The following is a 22,757-nucleotide window of genomic DNA, read 5'->3' on the forward strand; positions in this document are numbered from 1 at the left end:
CAATTCACTTTTACTGCAGATAGTAAGTAATACTCCACCCGTTTCTAAAAATAGAAACTATTTCATTTTTGGTACGTTTCATAAAATAGAAATTTTCCATTTTGGGAAATGGTCCACTAATACTAATTCCACTACTCTTTCTCTTTCTCTTTCTCTATCTTACTTTACCATTTGTCTTGCTTTATCAATTTTGCATTAATTAAAACCGGCGTCATTTTCAAAGTTCTTATTTTTAGAAAATGGAGGGAGTATATAAAAATGAGACTCATATCGACTAACCATTTTCATTCTCATTCTTTTATAAACTAATACAGTATATAAAAGTGAGGCCCATATCCACTATCTTTTTATATCATTTTTTCTTTATATTTGTTAAAACCTGCATTAAACTTAAATTAAATGGAAATCGTGGATATCTTTTTAAATTAATTTTTCTTTATATTTGTTAAAACCCGCACTAAATTTAAATGAAACTCCTATTCGAGGTGGTAGATAATATGCATGCATTTGTGTATCATTCCAAAGTGAAACGCAATGACTTTATAATGTTGCTGTCGGCGTTCTAAATGTCAATTGGCTTAATTATTATTTATTGGGGTAATGAAAAGAATAGTAGTATCCATGTATATATGTCTCCATATATACTTTTTACACGGCAATATATGTCTCCACATATAGTGCAAGAGTTCCAAACAGCCACAAATACAATTAGTACTTTACAATTGATTGCATGCCACATGATTGAATTGATATCTTGTGAAACTACTAATTAATTGTGGAAAGTGGGGCTACTTGTTTTTCATTTCTTATTTATTTGTAATTGATCGGATCGTCGACCGCAATAAATGTTTGATATTGTCCGTTTTGAGTGCTTGTGGATGTGCGGGTGCTTGATGTATGTGCGGGTACAGGACAATCTTGATTTTGACTTTCATCAAAATATGATAGTGGGACAACTGAGACAGGTGAATTTTGGAAGATCGTGACTTTTGAACTATACCCAAAAGATTGTATTTCTCAGAATTTTGATGTCTACTAAAGACCTTTTATAAACAACACCTCTAAAGACATAGTCAACATTATGTACGCTAGCTACATGCAAGTGACAACTAGCTATATGAGATTATATGATGGTTGTGTGTGTAAAATGTTGTTTGTGATGATAATTTGCTTCAAAATAAAATACTACTACTATAAACAAGACACATTATTTAACGTGGTTCAGAGTAAATCTTGATACGCTACAATCAAGTAGCACTAGATAATCCACTAATTGTGATCTGATCTTGCTTACATGTACAAGACCAGCTAACCTCATACTCCTATTTGATTGATTGTTGCTTTCAATAGGCACAAACGCAACCTTATCTTGACCATGAAGCCCCCGGTCGTAAACAGAACTTTTCTCTTACAAGTGATGAACAATATAGACTAAAAGGCTCATTTTAATCCTTAACATATTGCAATTTTTTTATTTTGGTCAAAAACATTATCTTTTGAATTATTCGGTCCCTCACAAATAAAAACGGGTCACATATGGTCTATTTTGGACGGTTCCGTCAAAAATTTGACGGTCAACGCCAATTAACTTAATTTTGACTGGATTAACAATTTTAACACAATACTGTATTCTACCTATTTGGTCCTCAATATATTGTCTTTGTTCATCCATCATCTCATCCCCTCCATCCCCAAAAAAGGCCTCAATCCACATTGACGTCCAGCAGCAAGGCTGGGGAAGTGGGTGGCGGAGATCCGCGAGCCGCAAAAGCAAACGCGGCTCTGGCTCTGGCTCAACACCTTTTCCACTCCCGAGTATGCAGCCCGCTCCTACAACCTCGTCGGCTACATTCTCGTTGTCGCGGAGCAGACGAATCTGACGTGGTGGCGGCATTTGTGGAACGAATTGATGGAATTCGGCGACGGCTTGGGTTTGTTGGAGACTAGGGAAGAAGTCGGCGTCAGAGGTGGTGGCTGTGAGGGCGAGGTCAGCGACGGCAGGTATGCCTGAGGGGGTAAAGGGGAAAGATGATGTTGGCCTCTAGGGCTCGCTGCCTCCTTCCCTCGGAAAGCTCACATCTCTCCAACTTTGGAGGTCCAAAACAACCAGCTCTCCGGCCCCCTCCCGAGTCTCGCCGGGTTGAACTCGCTGAAAACGCATTCCGTCAACAACAACAAGTTCACCTCCGTCCCTCCCGACTTCTTCGACGGTATGACCTCTCTGCAAGAGGTCTCCATGGATTACAATCACTTAGCTTTGGGTTAATTAGATATTAGACATTAATAAAATATATTTATTAACTTAATACTGTCAAAATGTAATTAAAATTCGTTGACCGTCAAATTTTTTACGGAACCGTCCAAAATGGACCAAATGTGACCCGTTTTTATTTGTGAGGGACCGAATAATTCAAAAGATAATATTTTGGACCAAAATAAAAAAACGCAATATGTTAAGGACTAAAATGGGCCTTTAGTCAACAATATAGTATGTCGCTTACTTGCTTCTTATTTCTAACTTTTAATTAACTCTCACTTTCTCGATGAAGGGTGAGGTTTCAGGTTTTTTCAATTTAATGAGCAAAATCCTATTGTGAAGATATTCAGAGGATTGAGTTTGCTTGATCAAATTAAGCTTAGATATTTATCAAGGTACACACTTTTATGTTGATTCCCCTCTGGTTACTTTGTTGTTATAGTGCTTGTGAGTTTAAACTAACGCAGCAGCAGTTTGGTAATCTTTGAAGGTTGAAAATATTCATATATTTATGGTTTCGATCTGAAATAGTCTTGTTGGAGGCGCATCAATCAAAACTTTGACCTGAGGTTCTTCCTGTTTGAATTTGTATGAGTTGTTGACATGTTATCTGCTCAAATGTAAGAGTACGAAAGATCTCATCTGTAACTTGTAAGGATCATTGTGTATTCAAGTAATACTAATTCTCGATGCATGGACATCAATTTTATTGTGCTATGTCACCAATCTGATGCCGAAAATTGAATTCGGTGACAAACTATGATAAAAGTTTTAAAAAGTAAGTACTCCACAAAATTGATGTTTAACAAAAATTTTAAATTTGGGATATAAACTACAATCAGCTGTATTTATTGATTTGCGCCAAATATGATTGCAGACATCTCAAGAGAAAAAAATGAATGTGCTTAAAAATTTCCCTAATAAACTAACTTTTGTGAATTGTTTACTTGGCGCAAACTCAGCCAGAACCTTAATTTTCTTTTACAAATACTAATAATTATTAAAGGTCCCACCATTATTATGACATGTTCCATTCGAAAGCTGTATATTACTCCATAAAGTTCTAATAGCTTCTGTTTATGGATGATCTGGTTTGCACCGTAAATAGTAACGACTATTAAAGTATTAACTGTACAATTTTGTTCAATTCTCACTTCTGTTATTGTTTGAATATTTAAGGATCTTAACTTATTAATAATCCTAGCTAATTGTTTGAATGTCATGCACTCATGCTACATCCCTTGAGATCATCTGCTACTATGAACACCGGTGAAACCGTGATATTGTTGGCATGTCGTCCGTATTCGTATTTTTTAAATTTTGTATATTCCATTCGTCCATAGAAATATGTTCTATTTTTTTTGTCCGTCCAATAGTAATAGTATATATCCATTTATGGAAACATATCTCATTCTCGTATACTTTATTATTTATGGATCCCACGATCCGCTATAAGATTTCAGCTAATTCTCGGTTACCAGTTACTTAACACATCAAAGCAACTTAATCCAAAATACATCTAAAACAATAGCAAACAGAATATTTTTTTAGTGGTAAAATCACACTAATATTTGTTGCGAACTAGTAATAATTAAGATGATGAACAACGGGGTATTACCAAGAAATGATTGCCAGAGCAATCCAGTAAATATATGACATAAAGTTCCATTGACTTAGGACAACACATAATCCCCCACTTCTTACCAAAGAAATCTCCAATCTTCGAAAAATGAAATATCGAGAAAGTAGGAAAGCCTACACTCTTTAACTTCTAGTTATTTTGCAAAATATAACTAAAAGAATGTAAATCATAGATGCACTGGAAATTTAAAAAACGGTAAACTTGATAACTTAAAATCATTTTTGCATAGAATTCTACTCCATATATATGACACTAAATAAGTTGGTGGTTTTTTATACGCATGTGTTAATTTAGTGGTAGAATGATTAAATACTCGAGGTTAAAAGTTTCAAGTTCAAGTCCATCGTAATGCGACCTTTAAAAATCTGTTTACTTACCAATAAAAAATTAAGTACGTCGATGGTTTGTATCATAAGAGTTGAAAATTCTACTCTCTTTGTCCTCTAATTATTTGGGAGACTAAGAAGAGTAGTATGTTAAATCAAGGTTAGGGACAGGGTCGTAGACGAAGAAGAGTATATTTTTGAGTGATTTGGAGTATTAATACAGGCTTGTGCTTTCTATGTCCGCTCAGGGTAAGAGCATCATTAACCCCATCCTCATTTCAGACCTCAAGTCCCCTCCACGTCATCATTTCCCTACAGTTGCGGCCCAGGCCCCAACTATTATAACCCTGCAGGCCCCAACTAATAAATGACACTATTCACAACTTCAACCTATTTTACTCGTAAATGCAATACGTTGAATAATTCAAACCGGGAAAATTTATTGTTAAGTCGAAAAAAGAAAATTACAAATCCTAGGAAAAAAAATTACAAATCCTAGAAAAAAAAAATTTATTAACCCCTAAAAAATAAAAATTACAAGTCCTAGAAAAAATATTGAAATAATTTAGAGGATAGAAATTGAGAAATTAGTGGAAGAATGTTGAAGAAACGGTATAAATGGGCAAAAAAATAAAAATAAAAAAAGAAAAAAATAAATTTTGGGGGTTTGCGGCCCGTCTCGAACCCTCCAACGCTAGCCCGGGCCGGACCCCGGGACCGGCCCAGGCCGCAACTTCCGCTCGTCCAACGCAATGCCCGGGCCGGGACTCGCTTTTTGCAGCCCGGCCACTAGCGTTATTGATGCCCTAATTGTAGTGCTCAAAAGCTCTTTACCTTCGGCTAATAAATGTTAAGAAATTGTTTGACTTTGCGAAAATAGTAGAAGAGGTTGGGTGTTAATATTTTTGTACAATTAGTCATTTCCATATCTTAAATTAGATCCAAAGTCCAAGAGCTGCAGCATCACTACTATATATACAACCCAACGAAATCAAGATTCTGAATACTAAAAGAAAAAAGGATCCAAAAATAGAATGGCAGTGAATGTAAGGTCAATCAAAACATCATCAAACGGCGTTTGGCAAGGCGACAACCCCTTAGACTTCGCTCTCCCTCTTCTCATTCTCCAAACCACTCTAATCATCGCCGTCTGCCGTTTACTCGCCGTCTTCCTCAAACCTCTCCGTCAGCCCCAAGTCATTGCCGAGATGCTCGTATATACTTCTCTCCCTCTCTCTATATGTAATACTAGTATATATCTAAACCTTATTTTAATATTTTTCAGGGCGGAATTTTGCTAGGGCCGTCGTTATTTGGGCGGAATGAACAATACATGCACCGGATTTTCCCGAAATGGGGCGCGCCGATTCTCGAATCGGTGGCGAGTTTCGGCCTTCTCTTCTTCCTCTTCCTGGTTGGGCTGGAGCTCGACCTCAGCTCCATACGGCGGAGCGGGTGGCGAGCCACGGCCATCGCGGCGGCGGGGATCTTGGCAACCTTCGTGCTCGGCGTCGGGGTGGCGTTCGTATTCCGCAGGGAAATTGATGGCGCCGACGAGGTGGGCTTCGCGACGTACTTGCTCTTCATGGCGGTGGCGCTCTCCATCACGGCCTTCCCTGTCCTCGCACGCGTCCTCGCGGAGCTCAAGCTCCTCACCACGCGCGTCGGGGAGACCGCCATGGCTGCTGCCGCACTCAACGACGTCGCCGCGTGGATTTCTCTCGCCCTCGCCGTCGCTCTCGCCGGTACTGCATGGCCTCATTTTTTAGAATCTCATTTGATTTAATTTCATTAAACCATTTTCCATAAAAACTAGACCTAGCTAGAAACTTAAAAAAAATGGGCACTGGTCTATCATTTTTAATATAAAATCTTATGTACATTGAAAAGTTTAAGATAAAATTAGCTGCGAATATTGGATGGTTTAACAGAAGTGAGCACTTGTCTATCATTTTTTATTATAAAAACCTACGTGCATTAAAAATTAGTGGTTTACATATTATTAATTAAAATAAATCTAATAGAGAAACTTACTATAAACAGTGATAAATTTTGGTGAATATACCAAGAACTGTGTAGCTTGTGCGAATTAATACTGTTTGAATTGTCTTTAAAAATAAAACCATGAGGATTTATCATCCATTCATTAGGTAACGGAGGCGACGGGCCGAAAAAAAGCCCGTTGATCTCAGTATGGGTGCTACTATCCGGCGTCGCTTTCGTCACTTTCATGATGGTAGTGATCAAGCCAGCGATGAAGTGGGTGGAGCGGCGCTCTTCGTCGCGGCGGGGCACGGCCGAGGACGAGGCGTACATCTGCCTAACCCTCGTTGGCGTTCTGGTGGCTGGCCTGATCACCGATCTGATCGGCCTCCACTCGATCTTCGGCGCCTTCGTCTTCGGCTTGACGATTCCGAAAGGCGGAGATCTCGCCGTCCGATTGATGGCGAGGATCGAGGACTTCGTGTCCGGATTGTTGCTGCCGCTCTACTTCGCTTCCAGCGGTTTGAAGACCGACGTGACGAAGATCCAAGGCGTCGAGGCGTGGGGGCTGCTGGCGCTGGTGATCACGGCCGCGTGCGCCGGAAAAATAATCGGGACTTTTGTGGCGGCGAGGATGTGCAAGATTCCGGCGAGGGAGTCGATCACGCTCGGCGTTTTGATGAATACGAAAGGCCTGGTGGAGTTGATTGTTCTTAATATAGGCAAGGAGAAGAAGGTTAGTAGAATTTGCAAACTCAATAGTATATCCAACTTTGATATATTGGAATATTCTCATGGATCATCTACTTTGAATATTCTCTTTTTCTTTCTTTGCACTCATACAGCTTCATATTTTTAGAAACCATATTACTTTAATTAGGCACATATTTAACGTCAAAATCAATAATAACTATGGTGTTAAAATGACTTTGTTTCATTTATATTTCAAACTAAGCAATATGGATTTCATATCAAGCCATATAAGATAAATATATACTCCCTACATTCCCTCATAGTTAAGGTGGAACTTTTCGGCATGAAGTTTAAGAAACTGATGCTTAGTAAGAAAGAGAAAAGAAAAAGAGAAAATCGAAATAAATAAGAAAATAAAGTTACAGAGAGTCAGAGAGTAAAGTAAAAGTGAGAAAACGTGTTAATTTTATATATGGAAATGATTCAACTATAAAGGAACTTCTCAAAATTGAAAAATAATTGAATTATGAGGGAACGGAGGAAGTATTAAAAATATTTTATTCAAGTAGAGTTGGAAAAATTACACATTTTCAAAAGTTTGTGATTTTTAAAACCACTTTCAATGTATGTATAAAATTCAACTAAATTTTACTTTCTCACGTCGTTCATGAAAAATAGTCTCGTTTCAAAATTGGAAACTTAATACCTTATCCGTTTTTTGTCATTCTTTCTTAAATTTTCCCGTTCTCATACTTTACTCATTTTTTATCTTCTCACCCGTACTTGACCTACTTTTTCTCCTGTTACGTCTTCGATTACCAATTTCTCATTAAAACCCATGTCGATGAGATTATCTTTTTGATGACGGCTTATGATTTTTAAGACCAATATCCCTTGAATGAATCAGGTTCTGAACGAGGAGGCGTTTGCCATACTAGTCCTAATGGCGCTGGTGACCACCTTCCTGACCACCCCGGCCGTCATTGCCATCTACCAACCAGGCCATGCCGCCACCGTTCACCGCTGCCTGCAGTCAGCTTCCGCCGCCGAATTACGCATTCTGGCGTGCATCCACAGCCCCGCCAACATCCCCTCTCTCGTGAACCTTACCGAGTCAACTCGGTCCGCCGATAAATCCTCCCGCCTGAAAGTATACGTAATGCATCTTGTCGAACTCACCGAGCGCTCCTCCTCCATCATAATGGTCCGCCGCTTCACCAAAAACGGCTTCCCTCTCATCAATCGCCTCCGCCGCGCCGGAACTCACCTGGCCGACCGAGCCGCCGCCGCTTTCCAGGCCTACAGCAGCCTCGGGCGCGTGAGCATACGTCCGGCGACCGCCGTGTCGGCACTGGCGACGATGCATGAAGACATATGCCACGTGGCGGAGGAGAAGGCGGTGGCGATGATAGTGCTGCCGTTTCACAAGCAGTGGGTGGAAATCGACGGCGATGATGTGGTGGAGACTGTGGGCCACCGGTGGAGCGGCGTCGCTCAGAGGGTTCTCAAGGAGGCGCCGTGCACGGTCGCGGTGCTCGTGGACCGTGGATACGGCGCCGCCGCCACGAATTCCACGGCAGTGCAAAATGTCTGCGTTTTGTTTTTTGGAGGGACTGATGACGTGGAGGCGTTGGAGTTGGGTGGTAGGATGGCGGAGCACCCGGCGGTGAAGGTGGCGGTCATAAGTTTCACCAACATCGGTAGCGGAAACATCATTGCGCCAAAATTTAAGGTAACGTGATCAACGAGTTAGTAATAAAAGTATACTAGTAATAGCTAATATGATTGATGCATATTACTACCTCCGTCCCTGAAAGTTTGTCCCATTTTTCTATTTTCATCCGTCCCACAAAATTTGTCTCATTTTACTTTTTACCATTTTTGGTGGTGGATCTCATATTCCACTAACTCATTTCTACACACATTTTATAATAAAACTAATATATAAAAGTATGACACACATTCTACTAACTTTTTCAATTCACTTTTCATTATATTTCTTAAAACTCGTGTCCGGTCAAAGTGGGACAATATTTAAGGGACATTTGTTATACTAATAGCTAGAAGGTAAGAATATAGTTATAATTATGTTTTCATTTAATGAAATGGATAACTATAATGGAGTACGTATATAATTTAGGAAAATGATGAAGCAGCAGTTGCGAAATTCATACATAGAATGGAAGGGAGAGTGGAACTGATAGAGAAAACAGCTATCAAAATAGTAGATGAAGTAATTGAAATTGGGAGAGATGGTGGCTACGACTTAATAATAGTGGGCAAAGGCGTGCCGTGCTCATCGACCATTGCAGCGGCCGAGCATCCGGAGCTCGGCCCAATCGGAAACATCTTGGCCTCGTCTTACCAAGGCGTTACCGCCTCGGTGCTGGTGGTTCAACGACCTATCACCGAAGAGTTGTCGCTCTCAAAGAGGCCAATGGACGGAGGCGGTGGCGGTCATGTCCAGAAACTCAATTTGGTATGAATAGATTTGTTACTGTACTAGTTAATTAGGAACATAGTTCTTGATTGACTGCAGCTATTTCGGTTTTTTTCTTTATCGCAGACTGTATAATATTTCATGTATGATATGTGCTACTCATTGTTGAATGATAGTAGTATTTTTACTTGTTAGACTCACTTTCTTGACTTCCTAGGAAAAATAATACTTCCTCTGTCAACGAATAAGAGTTTCATTTTTCTATTTTGGTCCATCCATAAATAGGAGTCTCGGCACTTTTACTATAAATGGTATATAGGCTTCACATTCACTAACTCATTCCACTCACGATTCATGGAAGTGGTTGAAATAGAGGACTAGGTATGAAATACTAGTATTTCGTAAAGATAAGGGCAGTCGAGAAAGGGACTAACAACATCGAGAGAGAGAGAGAGAGAGAGTTGTTGTGCATCGCAATAATTCAAGATCACTGTGGTAGGGAAGGTGTGCAAAGAATTCTACCTAAAATTAGGTAGAGAACAAGAATTACAAATAAGAACTCTACATTATTTAACTGGGGGATCAAAGCTCCAAGCAGAATAATTCGATTTAATCAGCAAAAGATCAACAATAATTCGATTTAATCAGTAAAGGAGACAACATGAACTAATCATTATCTGCACTTTCAAGCAAATTAAAATCAACAGCTTTAGAGTTAGCTGTGAAAGCAACTTGCCTAGCTATCGGCAATTCAACTACGTTATCAGTAACCAATCTAGTGGAACACCAAACTCAACCATATAAACATTTCACAGAAAGCTAGCCATTCAACACATCAAAGGGCAAAAGGTAGCCAATAATCTAAAATAGAAACAAGCAATTCAACATTGAAAATAAAGAGCAGGATGCATAGAATCCAATGTAGCCTAGTGTAAGTCATAATTATTACAGAGAATATATTATAAAACCAAGCCATCATAAATGCAAGATGTATAGAATTCAATGTAGCTAGTTACTAGTGTAGATAACAATTAAGTACAGAAAATATATAATCAAAACTCAACTATCATAAATGCAAATCTCAATGCAGTCTAAATAAATCTTATAATGGGAAAAAATTGTCCTCGCAACACAAATAAGTAACCCGTACAGTATCTGCAGGTCCACTACCGGAAGTTTTACAATTGTAGACCACTTTCATCCACAAACCCACCACAAATGGTTTATAGTGAACAATCTGAAAAATCAAATAAACAGGGAGGGGAATGAGATACTCTAACCTCATCTAAACCCACCCTCCGACCAGTTGCTGTCCGTTTTTCCATTATGACCCACTGTCGACTTCTTATCAGGTGCACTCTGATAAAAATCATCGAATCCATCATCTTTACCGTCATCCCCCCACCCTGCCCAGTCATCCCCGTTCTGTAAAGTCGTCCCCTTTGGTGACTTTTCTTTGTTGCTGTCTTTAGCATCCCAATCATCCCATGAAACAGAGTTAAAATGCTGACTCGATGATGATTGCACTCCAACAGAAGAAGAATTGTACCCCTGTACAGAATCCTGATAATAACCATTATTTTCATCCTCATTTCTCGGCGAGCCAGAGCCTTCTTTTGTTAACTCCTCAACCTTCTGGGAGGCCAGAGCCATAACCCCTTTAAACATCCCCCATGTTTTCTGACCTATCTCCGATGTCTTTGCGGTAACAACATTGACAGTTTCATTCACCTTGTGATCATAACCCCCATCTCTTACCTGTCAATAGAGAGATCAATATGCAACTTACTCAAATTTAACCTTAGTCACATTACTCAACTTTGGAACAAGGTAATTACACCTCAAACATTCTAGATTTATGGGGCATTATTTTTCAAGAACAAGCAATTTGTATTACTAGTACTACACAAATGAAATTCTAACTATAGTTAAGATTCTATAACAACGGACATGTGAAAGCTACATACACATCTAATGAGTCAATTCACAAACAATGTTGCATCATTTTCTATCAAAATACAGATAAAACAAAAATGCACTACCTTGGAGGAGATCTCCTTGGTTCCAGCTTGAACAGCGCTAGCGGCCGACTGCGCCGCTGATGCAGCCACCATTGATAGCATACCAAAGCCCTTCATAAGCAAAATGACACCCACCATCACAAGCATATTCATCACAATATAAAACAACTAAAAACTGCTCACAACTAAACCTGAGAAACAACCGAAAGGACATCCCCATCGGCGTTCTTCACAGGAGCAGGCGATGGAGTCGATCCAAACCCCACATACTTGCCACCTTGCGAAGGCGGCAGCCCCTCTGGCCTCGACTGATTCTCCGATATCTTCCTCGCGAAGAAATCCCCCTTATTCGCCGCGGACGCTTCCAACTCAGCCCGCGAATACATGTTCTCCGACGACTTAGACCGCGACGGCGTGTTGCCGCCACTACCACCGCTCCTAAAATCCCCTACCGTATTATTTCTCCTGATATTACTATTTCCGCCGTCGTCGAAGCTATCCCAACTATCCCACTCCGCATCGACACCACCAGAATCGCCATTCCTGCCGCTCAAAGGGGGCTTGCTATTGTAACCATTCTTATTCGAATTCAACGATTCCTTCACAACCGGAGGATCGCGCCAGGGCTTTCCTTCGGCAAGCGCCTGGATGCGATCGCGGTAGACAGCGGCAGCCTTCATGTTGTACTTGGCAACAATGTCGGTTTCCTTGGGGACGCCGTACTGCGAGATGAAATTGTTGAATTTGTCGTTGCCTCCGAGCTCCATCTTCTTCAGCTGGATCTCGGACCACGAATCCATGGTGACCGATCGGACGAAGGAGATGTGGACGCCGAGGCCCCGGTGCTTGCCGGAGCACTCGAGGCACATGAATATGCCGTACGAAACCGACGCCCATTGGGGGTTCTTTTGGGAGCAATCGACGCAGATCTTGTTGCCGGATTGCGATTGGAGCTCCCGGAGCCGCCGTGACGCCGCCATACAATGTCGGATCGGTTCCGGATCCAGGTTGGAATCGGTGAGTGATGCGGATCTACGAAATTGAATCGATGATTGTCGATGCCAGCGCACGCAATCGAGAAAGAGATTGAGAGAAAGGTAAATCGATCCAAGCAATTGAAGGAGGAATGGCTGATGGAAACCGACGAAATAGAGAGAGAAGATGGATTTACAATTACAGCCACTGGCAACTGACAGGAGACGGCTTTGAAAATGAAAAAAGTATTTAAATATTAGCACTACATTATTTATTTTATTTTATTCTTAAACTAAAATATGATGATATGAATCTTGTTAAGATTCCCCAATTTTGTTATAAAAAACGTGAGTTTTTATAGTTTTCCTATAATAGCTTTGAAAAATACTTGCTAATAACTAATGAATAAAAAGGAAAACTATGGTTTCCATTTCCATTTCCATTTCCAATCTAAGTACTAGTATTTGTAATCTGGTTTCGATTAAGAAACAATCTTTGAAATTTTGACCATTATTATAAGCATATATATGGTATTTTTTTAAAACTTGATTTATTTTCTTCTTGTATTAGAGGTTATACACTTTATTTATTGATTTCATAATATTGCGTTACATGATTTTCCTTTATGTCCGAATCAGACGTTATATTTTTAAAAATTTAGTGAACTTTTCCATATAGATTTTACCAGGAAATCATTCATTCGATCGTTTTCATTGATTTTTTGAACTTTTAATAACGTCTAAATTATTCTCAATTCTAAAATTGTTATTCAAACTCTTAATCTTTTTCCACCCCAAAACTTGTCGTCATAAGGTTATTAGATATAGGTATGAATAATTCCCAGACTTGGCCTAGCGGTATTGTCCTCTTCTTCAACAAAGAGCCAAGTTCGAATCCCCTACCATTTGCTCCTTTTCTTTTGTTTATTCAAATATCATCTTTAATATTCTAATAGGACTCCAAAATAGAAACCCATCTAATGCAGATATCTTTATTTTTGTGTTTATTAAATTTTATGCATTTAAAAAAAATATTTTAATGCATTTGAAAGTTGAAACCTACACAATTCACATATATATTTATTTTTTCTGTTTTTTCAAATCTTTTAAAGCATTTTTTTATAACTGCATCATTTTAGCTTTTTAAAAATATTTTAATAAATTTGAAACCTACACAATTAGCACATATATTTATTCTTTCTGTTTTTCAAATCCTTCAAAGAAATTTTTTCATATGTTCATCATTTTAGGTTTTATTTTAAATATTCTAATGTATTTTAATTCCATATATATCAAGTGGTCATAATATATATCTTTCCAATTCTCTTCTGCACATTTTTTAATAATAAACATAAAATGAGAAACAAATTAAAGAAAATAAAAAAGAATTGGTTAGATTTTAAAGTTTCGAAGTGTTGTAATAATTTATCGTACCTCCAAATGAGAAATCCTGGATCCAAAACTACTTCCTATAATATAGTATAGTACATGTGTTAGGTTTATCATTATAACACTAGATTTCTAGAATAATATAGGTACTCACAACTTTTGGTATATAAAATAGAAATGTGACCATACGTTTGGCGTTTTATGAAATTTGGTAATCTCTCTAATATTGGTTCATATTGGTAGTAACAGAAGTTAGGTAAATAACCGGAATTTCCAACTGCCGGTGGTGCAAGTGGAATTGGTTTGGAAATTGAAGATTGTTATACAAGTTATTACTATGAAGCAAAGTAGCAAACCATGCTATTCTTAAATACAACAGCAAAGCTATAGTCGACAGCCGACACCCACCCTAACACTGGATCTCGACTCACTAAAGCCTTCTGTCATGAATTTGTTGTATCATAAAAATATTACTATAATTTAAATCACAATTTTTTTTATTGATTTCTGATAAATCTCATACTCTATCCATCTCATGTTACTTGCACTTTTCAATTTAAGTCGTAAATTTGAGATTGAATTTTTAGTGTAATTAAATTTGTACTATTTTAAATGTAATGAAAGATCACTTAATAAAAGAAGATTTAATTAACTCTAATACATTAAATAGATATCATAATTCTTACTTAAAATAGAAATAGAGTAAGTAGTTTGAGACGAGCCGAAATTGAAAAGTGCTAGTAATAAGGGACGAAGAGAGTACTATTTCAAACACTGCTAATTAAATAATAACTTTATTTTGAATATAATTGTTCCATGAAGCTAATTTTTCAGCGAAGTCATAGTTGAAGCATGATATTCCGACGTAAACAAATATTGATTCTTCAAAATGTTGTCGTCTAGGTAGACTCGAAACCACATCGCGTCCATTATTTTACTCAACTTCAGGGCTTATTTTCTTAATTTGCATTATTGATGTCTAAAAATTAGAGATTTAGATGGTTCGTAGCTCAATTTACGGCAGAGGTTCGCAAATCACCGTGACGTGGAAGCAAAATTGGGTGCACAATTCTCTTAGAACAATTGGAACTTTAGTAAAGTTATATTTTAATTCGCAAAGTCCGAAGTTACGAGATTGACCAAAAATAAAATGAATTTTTTTTCTCCCTCCATCCACTAAAAATAGTCTTCATAGATGAAGGATAAGGGATACAATAGTGTTAATAACATGATACAAACTTTCCATAGACTATTTTTTTTGGACACACCGAAGTGGAAAAATGAGCCTATTTTTCCGTAGACGAAGGAAATACTACAATTTAAACGACAACTTTCAAAAAATAAAAAAATATAGTAAAAATTTACATTTAGCAATAAATCAGACATATTTTGGTTAGTGTGCAATACTGCACTCTGACTTGAATACTCAACTTTTTTTATTGAGAAACAATGCGAGTATTACGTTGAACCCTTTCCAGCTCTGGAATTTTTTTTTACTTGTGATATTCACATGTTATAGATTGAAACTTGTCAGTAGGGATGTCAATGTAACCCGAACCCGCGGGCCTGCCCGAATAACCCGATAAAAATACAGGGTTAGGGTTGTAATTTCGCAGCCCGAATTTAAAATCGGGCCATTCGGGCTGACCCGTTCGGGTTGTCGGGTTAGGCGGGCTGGCCCGTTCGGGTTACGGGTCGGCCCGTCGGCTTGAAGGCTTCTGCACAGCGAGCAGTTTTTGTAACGGTCATAACTTTCTCTACAAAGCTCCGATTGAGGCGTGCAATATATCCACGCGAAGCTCTTTCGAAGAAGAAGAGAATGATATGTATTAGAGGTTTATCGGACTTCAAAATCGCGAGAAACATTGACTCAAACAAGGCTGTTGCACATCCACATATTTTGTGTACATTTTCTAATCCATTTTCTATCATTTCTCAACAAAGATGTAAACATACCAAAATATAGAAATATCAAAATCATCCAAAACAACCCTCTAAAACCATGCAAAATCCAAATACGTCAACCGACTATATAAGATCACGGAAAAAATCACTAAGTGGCTCATGGATTCATAAATACTCGTATATAGAAGCTTTCTTTTAGTATATTTCCAATATAATAGTGCAAAGTGTTTTGACGCCGCTTCGTCATTGAATTATGCGTACTTTTATGATTCTTAAAACAAAGATAAATTATTATTTGACTTATTTACAGCTGGAATAAATTAAATTTGACCAATCATAATTCAAGAAAATTTAGAGTTACTCAAATTAGCTGGCATCTTGATAATTCACTCTTTAACAATTCAAAATATTTTTGTTACATCTACGATGCACCTCTAACGTTATGAAAATTTTATTTAATTTTCTACGAATTGATTTATGTTTGAATTTTGAAACAAAGTGTTGATTTATGTTTTAAATACATAAACATAAACATACTATTGATAGATATTTTGTAAATAATTATGTAATGAATAAGTTATTTAAATTTAAATAATTTAATCTTTTGTAAAAATATTACAGAAAATTAAAAATACGTATTTCATTGTTGAATGATTAATTAAAAATATGTATATAATTAAAGAAAATTTAAAATACGTATTATTTTTTTGAAAATATTAAAAGAATTAAAAATACGCATTGGCCCGAATAACCCGGTGGGTAGCCCGAAACCCGAAGGGTTAGGGTTAGGGTCGAACTTTTATAACCCGAAAAAATCATAACCCGAATAGCCCGTACCCGAATGGCCCGACAACCCGAACGGGTTGGCCCGATTGACATCCCTACTTGTCAGTTGTAAGAGTTGTGGAAATTTCCTATATTCTTGATGGCTACGGTCAGAGGTCAGACCACTTGTATTAACTGAGCTATGCAGGAGGAGAAGGGATTGTTGTGGAAGATTGAATGATAGAAGTAATGTAAGGAAAATGTACCCAGAAGAGAAGATGGCCTAATATGATGTTCAGTAATAGTGGAATTTTATGTGCTGTCTGATGTCAGATAGCATATGGAATTTAAATAGCCTTGATGTAATGCTCATTTTAGTGGTGATATCTCTTTGTCATCAAGGAGAAAATTATCTAAAATTGTCTAACCTGTCTTGTCTTATTCATCACTACTGCGTTGGTGTACCTCTAAAATATGATATCAATGCAAACTCAGTCATCGTCTACATATCATTTTGATTTGGCACGGCAGAATCTTCAAAGGAAATTGCGACTCCCTCAGTTCGTAGTCACTTACACGCTCACTCTTATCTCTTTCAAGCTTGCCGATGACAACAAGATCCTAACTACTGTTCGCGGCCTTGGACTAGAACATTACCTTGTTGGAATCGAAATTCCTATCCAGTTTCTTCAATAATATGCAACAGGACTCTTGAATCCAACTTATCTTGTCTAAAAGAGTCGGCCGCCCCCTCCTAATTAAGAGCATCAGCAATAGCGGACGTCAAAGCGGAATTCCCACCGGCGTGCAGGAATTCCGTGGCGGACGTCCGCCATTGTACGTCCCTTCCACGGATACGGAATTCCGCGAAGGAATTCGCAGTTCCGTGGCATTCTGCGGAATTCCGTGCGGACGTCCGTCATTGCGTTGACGCCCGCGGAATTCCCGTTTAATGCATTAAATGTTTTTTTCCAGTTCCTATATATACATCCCGTTGAACTTCATTTCATTCGCACCACTTGTATTAACAAGTTTCTCTCTCTCTAAATTTCTTTTATATATCCGTAATGGCCGGTAGTGGTAGTGCTAGTGGTGGTGGTGGGCATTATGAACACATGATGCGGATGATACACGCACGTGTGCGGGAGGCCGCAGAGAGGGAGGAACAAACAGCCTCGGCGCCGGCGATGCCTCGACCCATCCATCGTCGCACTATAGTGCCCCGGGATCACCTCGCTGCCCACAGGCGGTTGTACGAGGATTACTTTGCACCGGAGCCACGGTTTGGGGAGAACCTATTCCGGCGACGGTTTAGGATGCATCGGCCGCTCTTTATGCGTATCGTGGGCGCTTTGGAGAGTCGATACGGGTATATTAGGGTGCGGGAGGATGCGGCTGGTAAACCCGGCCACACGTCGATTCAGAAGTGCACTGCCGCAATTAGGCAGTTGGCATACGGAGGTTCGGCCGACATGTTCGATGAGTACCTCCATATCGGCGAGACGGCTGCGCGCGATTGCCTGAAGTATTTTTGTCAGGGCGTTAGAGAGATATTCGGGGATAGGTATCTTCGGAAGCCTACCCCCGAAGATTGTCAGGCTCTGCTGGATATGCACGAGAATCAACACGAGTTTCCAGGGATGTTAGGTAGCATAGATTGTATCCACTGGGAATGGAAGAACTGCCCCGCTGCCTAGAAAGGGATGTACACTACTGGTTTCAAGGCCAAGAATCCCACGATGATTCTTGAAGCGGTAGCTGACTACCGGCTGTGGATTTGGCATGCCTATTTTGGAGTAGCCGGGTCGAACAACGACATCAACGTCCTCCAGTCGTCGCCCCTTTTCAACGACCAGTGCACGGGCGTTGGTCCGGCCGTCAACTTCGTTGCCAACGGCAACCAGACAACATGGGCTATTATTTGGCGGATGGGATATACCCTATGTGGCCCGTCTTTGTGAAGACGATCAGGTGCCCAGCAAATGAAAAGAAGATATATTTTGTGAGTCGCCAGGAGGCAGCGTGCAAGGATGTGGAGCGGGCATTCGGGGTGCTACAGGCTCGATGGGTGGCAGTGAAGGGTCCCGCACGGCTGTGGTATGTTGACAGCATCGCCGACATCATGTACGCATGTGTTATCTTGCACAACATGATTGTCGAAGATGAAGGTCCAGCACTGACTGATTGGACCAACGATGATGCGAATGCTGCGGGTCCAAGCCACGGCGTGGCCACTGGCAATGTCCGCATAGGGATACCCCACGACGATGTCGATCGAGTCCGTGCATTCGCCGACATGCCCCAAAAACAAGCCCATGTTCGACTCCAGAACGATATTATTGAAGAAGTATGGCAGCGGATGGGTCGTCGTTGATGTGGGGGTGGGCATTATTGAAATGTATTTTTTAATTTGGTTAGATGTACTTTTCCTTTTTTTTATTAATGAAATATTTTTCCCTATTTGTGTCGACTATTTAATTCCGTAAATTTCTTACTTCCGGAAATTGTTTAATTTGTGAATTTTTTTTATTGTGGAAATTCCGCGGGTGATTCCGCCACTGTGCAGTGGGAATTCCGTATGACGTGACAGTGCATTGGGAGCTTCGTATGACGTGGCAGGATGTGTTTTTGGGAATTCCGCGGGGAATTCCGCACCACTACTGATGCTCTAAGTCTGCCACTGATTGAGATCATTTCTCTACTAAAAAATACTTTGCCTAAATTTTGAAGTATTAAAGTTTGTGTGTCACTTAGATTTGCAATATTTTCTGAGTGAATGTATTTCACTCCAGGATTCTGACTTAGAAATACTTTTTCGAAGACGTTCTCATCTAACACAGGTAGAAATGATTGCAATCATGTAAAGTACTAAAAGTTGAGCAAAAAATATTAATACAAGCCGGCAAAATTGATTACAAATGTAATCTGAAAAATAATGCTCAGAAAATCAAGAATGGGACATATATAGCTTCAAACATCTAGCACACTATTTACCTAATGCTCAACATATAAACCAAAATCATTTCAAGCTGAATGGAAACACATGGAGAACACCCAACAAAATAAGAACTTCTGCATACACTCATCAAGCAATCAGGAAATCAAACTTTTAGCTAGATAACTGAGTAAAGATGAGATGGCATACATGTGCAAGACACTGAATAAATTATCAAAGAAAGTTTGTTCCGTTCATATCTACAAAAAGAATGAAATGGTAACGCGATGGTGAAAAGAATGTTAGTTAAACTCCGGAATAAAGCCAGGGGTAAAAAATGTAGATATATCATATTATACCAAAACATGCCAGTCTTACACCTCCCAGATTGTTACAATATCAGCTTGTAGATTAAAACTACAACTGCAACACTTGAAAACATCATTTACTAAAACACACATAAATTGCATCAAGTTATAAGAAACAGTATACCAAGTAATTGACGACTACTAATACCCAATTTTACCGCCCAACAATCTGTATGCATTGCATGGAACAACTGCATACAAATGTTCACTTAGATAGCACGACCCTTAATAACATCAAGCCCCATTTCAGTTGGATCGGTTGCTTGCAGTTCAACTTGAATTCCGTCCAGCTCCCTCTTGAATCTTTCCTTCGAACTAGCATAGATCATCTTGCTTCTGATCCTTGAGGAATCAGGAGACCTTACAAAGGAAAAGCAGTCGAGCAAATAAACTGTATTCAGTGAGTGATGCATTTTTTCTCAAAAATGTAGTGCTTCATGATTTGTTAACTAATGGATAAGCTAAATAATATGCTGACATTACCAAGCAATAAAGAAAATCTTGCTTTTCTGGCAATTTTCTGCAGTCACAAAGTCAAAATCGAAGATGCAATAGCGACATTCTTCAGCAGGGACACTGGCGGCAAAGTCCTCATAGGTTTCAGTTGGCTCACCAACTTTTTCAACAACAACCTGCTTCTGTTTCTCCTCTATCTTAAAGATGATGTAGCGGTAAGTCCTTTTCGCCTTCAGTTCCAAGAATCTCAACTTGCAGTCATCATGAACTGCCATTCCAGATGCTGCGTTTGCCTGTAATGTGATCACAAGAACATCATTTCAATAACATATACACCTTTGTAACAGGGGGTAAATCAGAAAAAAATATCATATGCTTACAAGAGAAGCAGCAACTGCAGAAACATGATTTTAACTATCTCGGAGTAAAAAAAACAAAACACTGAGTAACAAAGAAATGTGCAATATCCAACCCCCTCCCCCTTACACACATCACCACTAACCAACAGACCCTGATTCCACCTTCATACAAAATCACAACTCGAGACATTGAAAAACATTACCTATCTATTTTGCCAAATAATGGATCAAACTAGAACATCGCAATACATACCATTGCATTGTTACAGAATAGAGAAAATAATTAGAGGAACCCCCATCCATCAATTAACTGTTCATACAATCGAATCATTTTACAATTTATCTGCTAAAAATTACTCCACTAAGCACTAGGATGGTTTTCATCAATAAGTAATTTCTCATGGACTACAGAAACTTCGAAAACTGGACAGAATCATCCACAATCGAGCAAAACGACAGAAATGGATAGCAATTAATGTCAGATCAATCAAACAACAGGTACCACGCCTCGAGCGCAATTAAGCTGCAATCCTGCTAAGCGAATCGCAAACTTATCTCAATAGCTAAATGAATTTTAATGAACTCGGTACTGAAAAATGAAATCAACTCAAGAGAACATCATCCAACAGAAATCAGATCAATCAGATAGCTCGCCGAAACAAAAACTGATAACTACTTCAAATTAGACGAAAGAACAGAAACGAAAATCAGATCAAGCGAGCAATCGAACCATGCGCATTAATCAGGAGACGCGCAAGCAATGTAACAGGATATTTGGAGAAACAGATGGGCGGAGACTCACCATTTTCGATCGTTCTTAAGTTTGAAGCAGATAACGCGAATGGTGGAGAAAAGAAAAGCAGAGAAAATTTAGAGAGAGGGAGAGAGAGAGAATATGAGAGCAAGCGATAACGTGCGAGCTATCTTTATTGAGCTGGTGCGGTAGGGTTTTTACTTGATTTTACAGCGGGTGAAAAAACGGTTACGTGACGCCGCGTGCGCTTCTCTATGCCGGCGGCGGCAATGGCGGCTCGCAATACTTTTATTTATACTTTTATTGTTACACTTAAATTATTGAAAAGATTTCAACAAAATTCGTCCACTATTTGTAAAATTAAAATAGCTAATATTATCACCTGACATTGTACTTAGATGATCAAATAGGTTTTCTATGAATATAACGGCAATGGCAATGTCATTCTAAAATAGGTATTCTATGAATATAACAGCAATCGAAATGGCATTATCATTGACAGAAGAAAAACGATCTCATTTTAAGCAAGTTGTTTCAAAATCTAGTCATCCACCAAATTTTAGCAAATTGACTATAATCTCAATATACCGAGTACTCCCTCCATTCCTATGTAACGAGTCGTATTCTTTTTTAGATTGTCTTACTGTAACTGAGTCATTGAATCATTTCTTTTTTTGGCAAAAAATATTTTACTCTCTCTTATTTTTATTTTCTTTTCGTCTCTCTACCTTTTTCCTTTCTACTTTATTCTCCTTTTACTTAATTCATTTAAAAAAAATCTCTTAAATCCTGTAATGAAAAGGAACACAACTATTATAGAGGAACGGAGGGAGTAGTACTTTTTACAACGAACTTAAAACGAATATCAATTGACGGACACATCTATTTAGTATATTGTGAAAATGCTTGTGAAACAATAGGAAAGTTTTTTATATGTTAGACGACTATAAACTTAATAATTTCATAAGCTAATCTTTTATTAGTAGTATTATTGAAGAAAGAAATCAATGTAGTTAATGTCGTGGGGAAACAACGGCTTGGCTTGTAAATCAGCCACGACACGAGTCTGCATTTGTGACCTTCATTGCAGATAGGCTTACACAGTTATACTCCTACTAGCTTAAATAGTTTCAAATATCTTAACAAAATAATCTATTGGATGGATAGTAACATGCATTATCTATTATACTCTCGAAATAAAAATGTGTATAATATTTATTTGACTAGAGCAAATAGTGTGTTGAATCACAACGTATGAACAAACTCTTTAATTTAAAAATCATATCTGACGTTTAGTTTTTGACTTTTTTTCCATAAAACTTTAGAAACAGGAATAGAATATGCTCTCGATTGGTGGTTCTTATGTTATTACTTTTTCCCAAAAAAATCAAAATTCAATGCATACTATTCCATACATTTATGAAATCACAGAAAATGATAATAGTAATATAATAATGTTGACGCAAGTCGCCAAGTGGGGTCCACCACAG

At 38.6% G+C, this 22,757-nt stretch overlaps 3 protein-coding genes across 3 annotated transcripts; 1 reads left to right on the plus strand and 2 right to left on the minus strand.

The window, feature by feature from the left end:
- Nucleotides 1-5,198: 5,198 nt before the first annotated feature.
- Nucleotides 5,199-9,541, plus strand: LOC121763319 (cation/H(+) antiporter 20). The gene is made up of 5 exons (XM_042159316.1): nucleotides 5,199-5,439; nucleotides 5,511-5,970; nucleotides 6,376-6,944; nucleotides 7,809-8,633; nucleotides 9,042-9,541. Exons 1-5 carry the CDS (start codon nucleotides 5,260-5,262, stop codon nucleotides 9,384-9,386), a joined length of 2,379 nt encoding a protein of 792 aa, XP_042015250.1. The 5' UTR covers nucleotides 5,199-5,259; the 3' UTR covers nucleotides 9,387-9,541.
- An 885-nt stretch (nucleotides 9,542-10,426) lies between these two features.
- On the minus strand, nucleotides 10,427-12,548 carry LOC121765616 (probable ADP-ribosylation factor GTPase-activating protein AGD6). The gene is made up of 3 exons (XM_042161819.1): nucleotides 11,554-12,548; nucleotides 11,384-11,473; nucleotides 10,427-11,099 (listed from the first exon to the last, which is right to left on the minus strand). The coding sequence occupies exons 1-3, from the start codon at nucleotides 12,340-12,342 to the stop codon at nucleotides 10,623-10,625; spliced, it is 1,356 nt and encodes a 451-aa protein (XP_042017753.1). The 5' UTR covers nucleotides 12,343-12,548; the 3' UTR covers nucleotides 10,427-10,622.
- A 7,113-nt stretch (nucleotides 12,549-19,661) lies between these two features.
- LOC121764657 (actin-depolymerizing factor 1-like) lies at nucleotides 19,662-21,504 on the minus strand. The gene is made up of 3 exons (XM_042160678.1): nucleotides 21,316-21,504; nucleotides 20,182-20,447; nucleotides 19,662-20,058 (listed from the first exon to the last, which is right to left on the minus strand). Exons 1-3 carry the CDS (start codon nucleotides 21,316-21,318, stop codon nucleotides 19,908-19,910), a joined length of 420 nt encoding a protein of 139 aa, XP_042016612.1. The 5' UTR covers nucleotides 21,319-21,504; the 3' UTR covers nucleotides 19,662-19,907.
- Nucleotides 21,505-22,757: the final 1,253 nt, after the last annotated feature.

Source organism: Salvia splendens, chromosome 14 (genome assembly GCF_004379255.2).
Source record: "Salvia splendens isolate huo1 chromosome 14, SspV2, whole genome shotgun sequence".
In the NCBI taxonomy this organism is placed as follows: Eukaryota; Viridiplantae; Streptophyta; class Magnoliopsida; order Lamiales; family Lamiaceae; genus Salvia; species Salvia splendens.

Bases quoted from the DNA above. Each gene is read 5' to 3' on its own strand.
- LOC121763319 (XM_042159316.1), top strand. From the start codon at position 5,260: ATGGCAGTGAATGTAAGGTCAATCAAAACATCATCAAACGGCGTTTGG. The intron at 5,440-5,510 runs GTATATACTTCT...AATATTTTTCAG, and splicing joins AAGTCATTGCCGAGATGCTC to GGCGGAATTTTGCTAGGGCC. The intron at 5,971-6,375 runs GTACTGCATGGC...TCCATTCATTAG, and splicing joins CCTCGCCGTCGCTCTCGCCG to GTAACGGAGGCGACGGGCCG.
- LOC121765616 (XM_042161819.1), bottom strand. From the start codon at position 12,342: ATGGCGGCGTCACGGCGGCTCCGGGAGCTCCAATCGCAATCCGGCAAC. The intron at 11,474-11,553 runs GTTTAGTTGTGA...TTGCTTATGAAG, and splicing joins TCCTTTCGGTTGTTTCTCAG to GGCTTTGGTATGCTATCAAT. The intron at 11,100-11,383 runs GTAGTGCATTTT...CTCTATTGACAG, and splicing joins CCAAGGAGATCTCCTCCAAG to GTAAGAGATGGGGGTTATGA.
- LOC121764657 (XM_042160678.1), bottom strand. The intron at 20,059-20,181 runs GTAATGTCAGCA...TTCCTTTGTAAG, and splicing joins AAGATTTTCTTTATTGCTTG to GTCTCCTGATTCCTCAAGGA.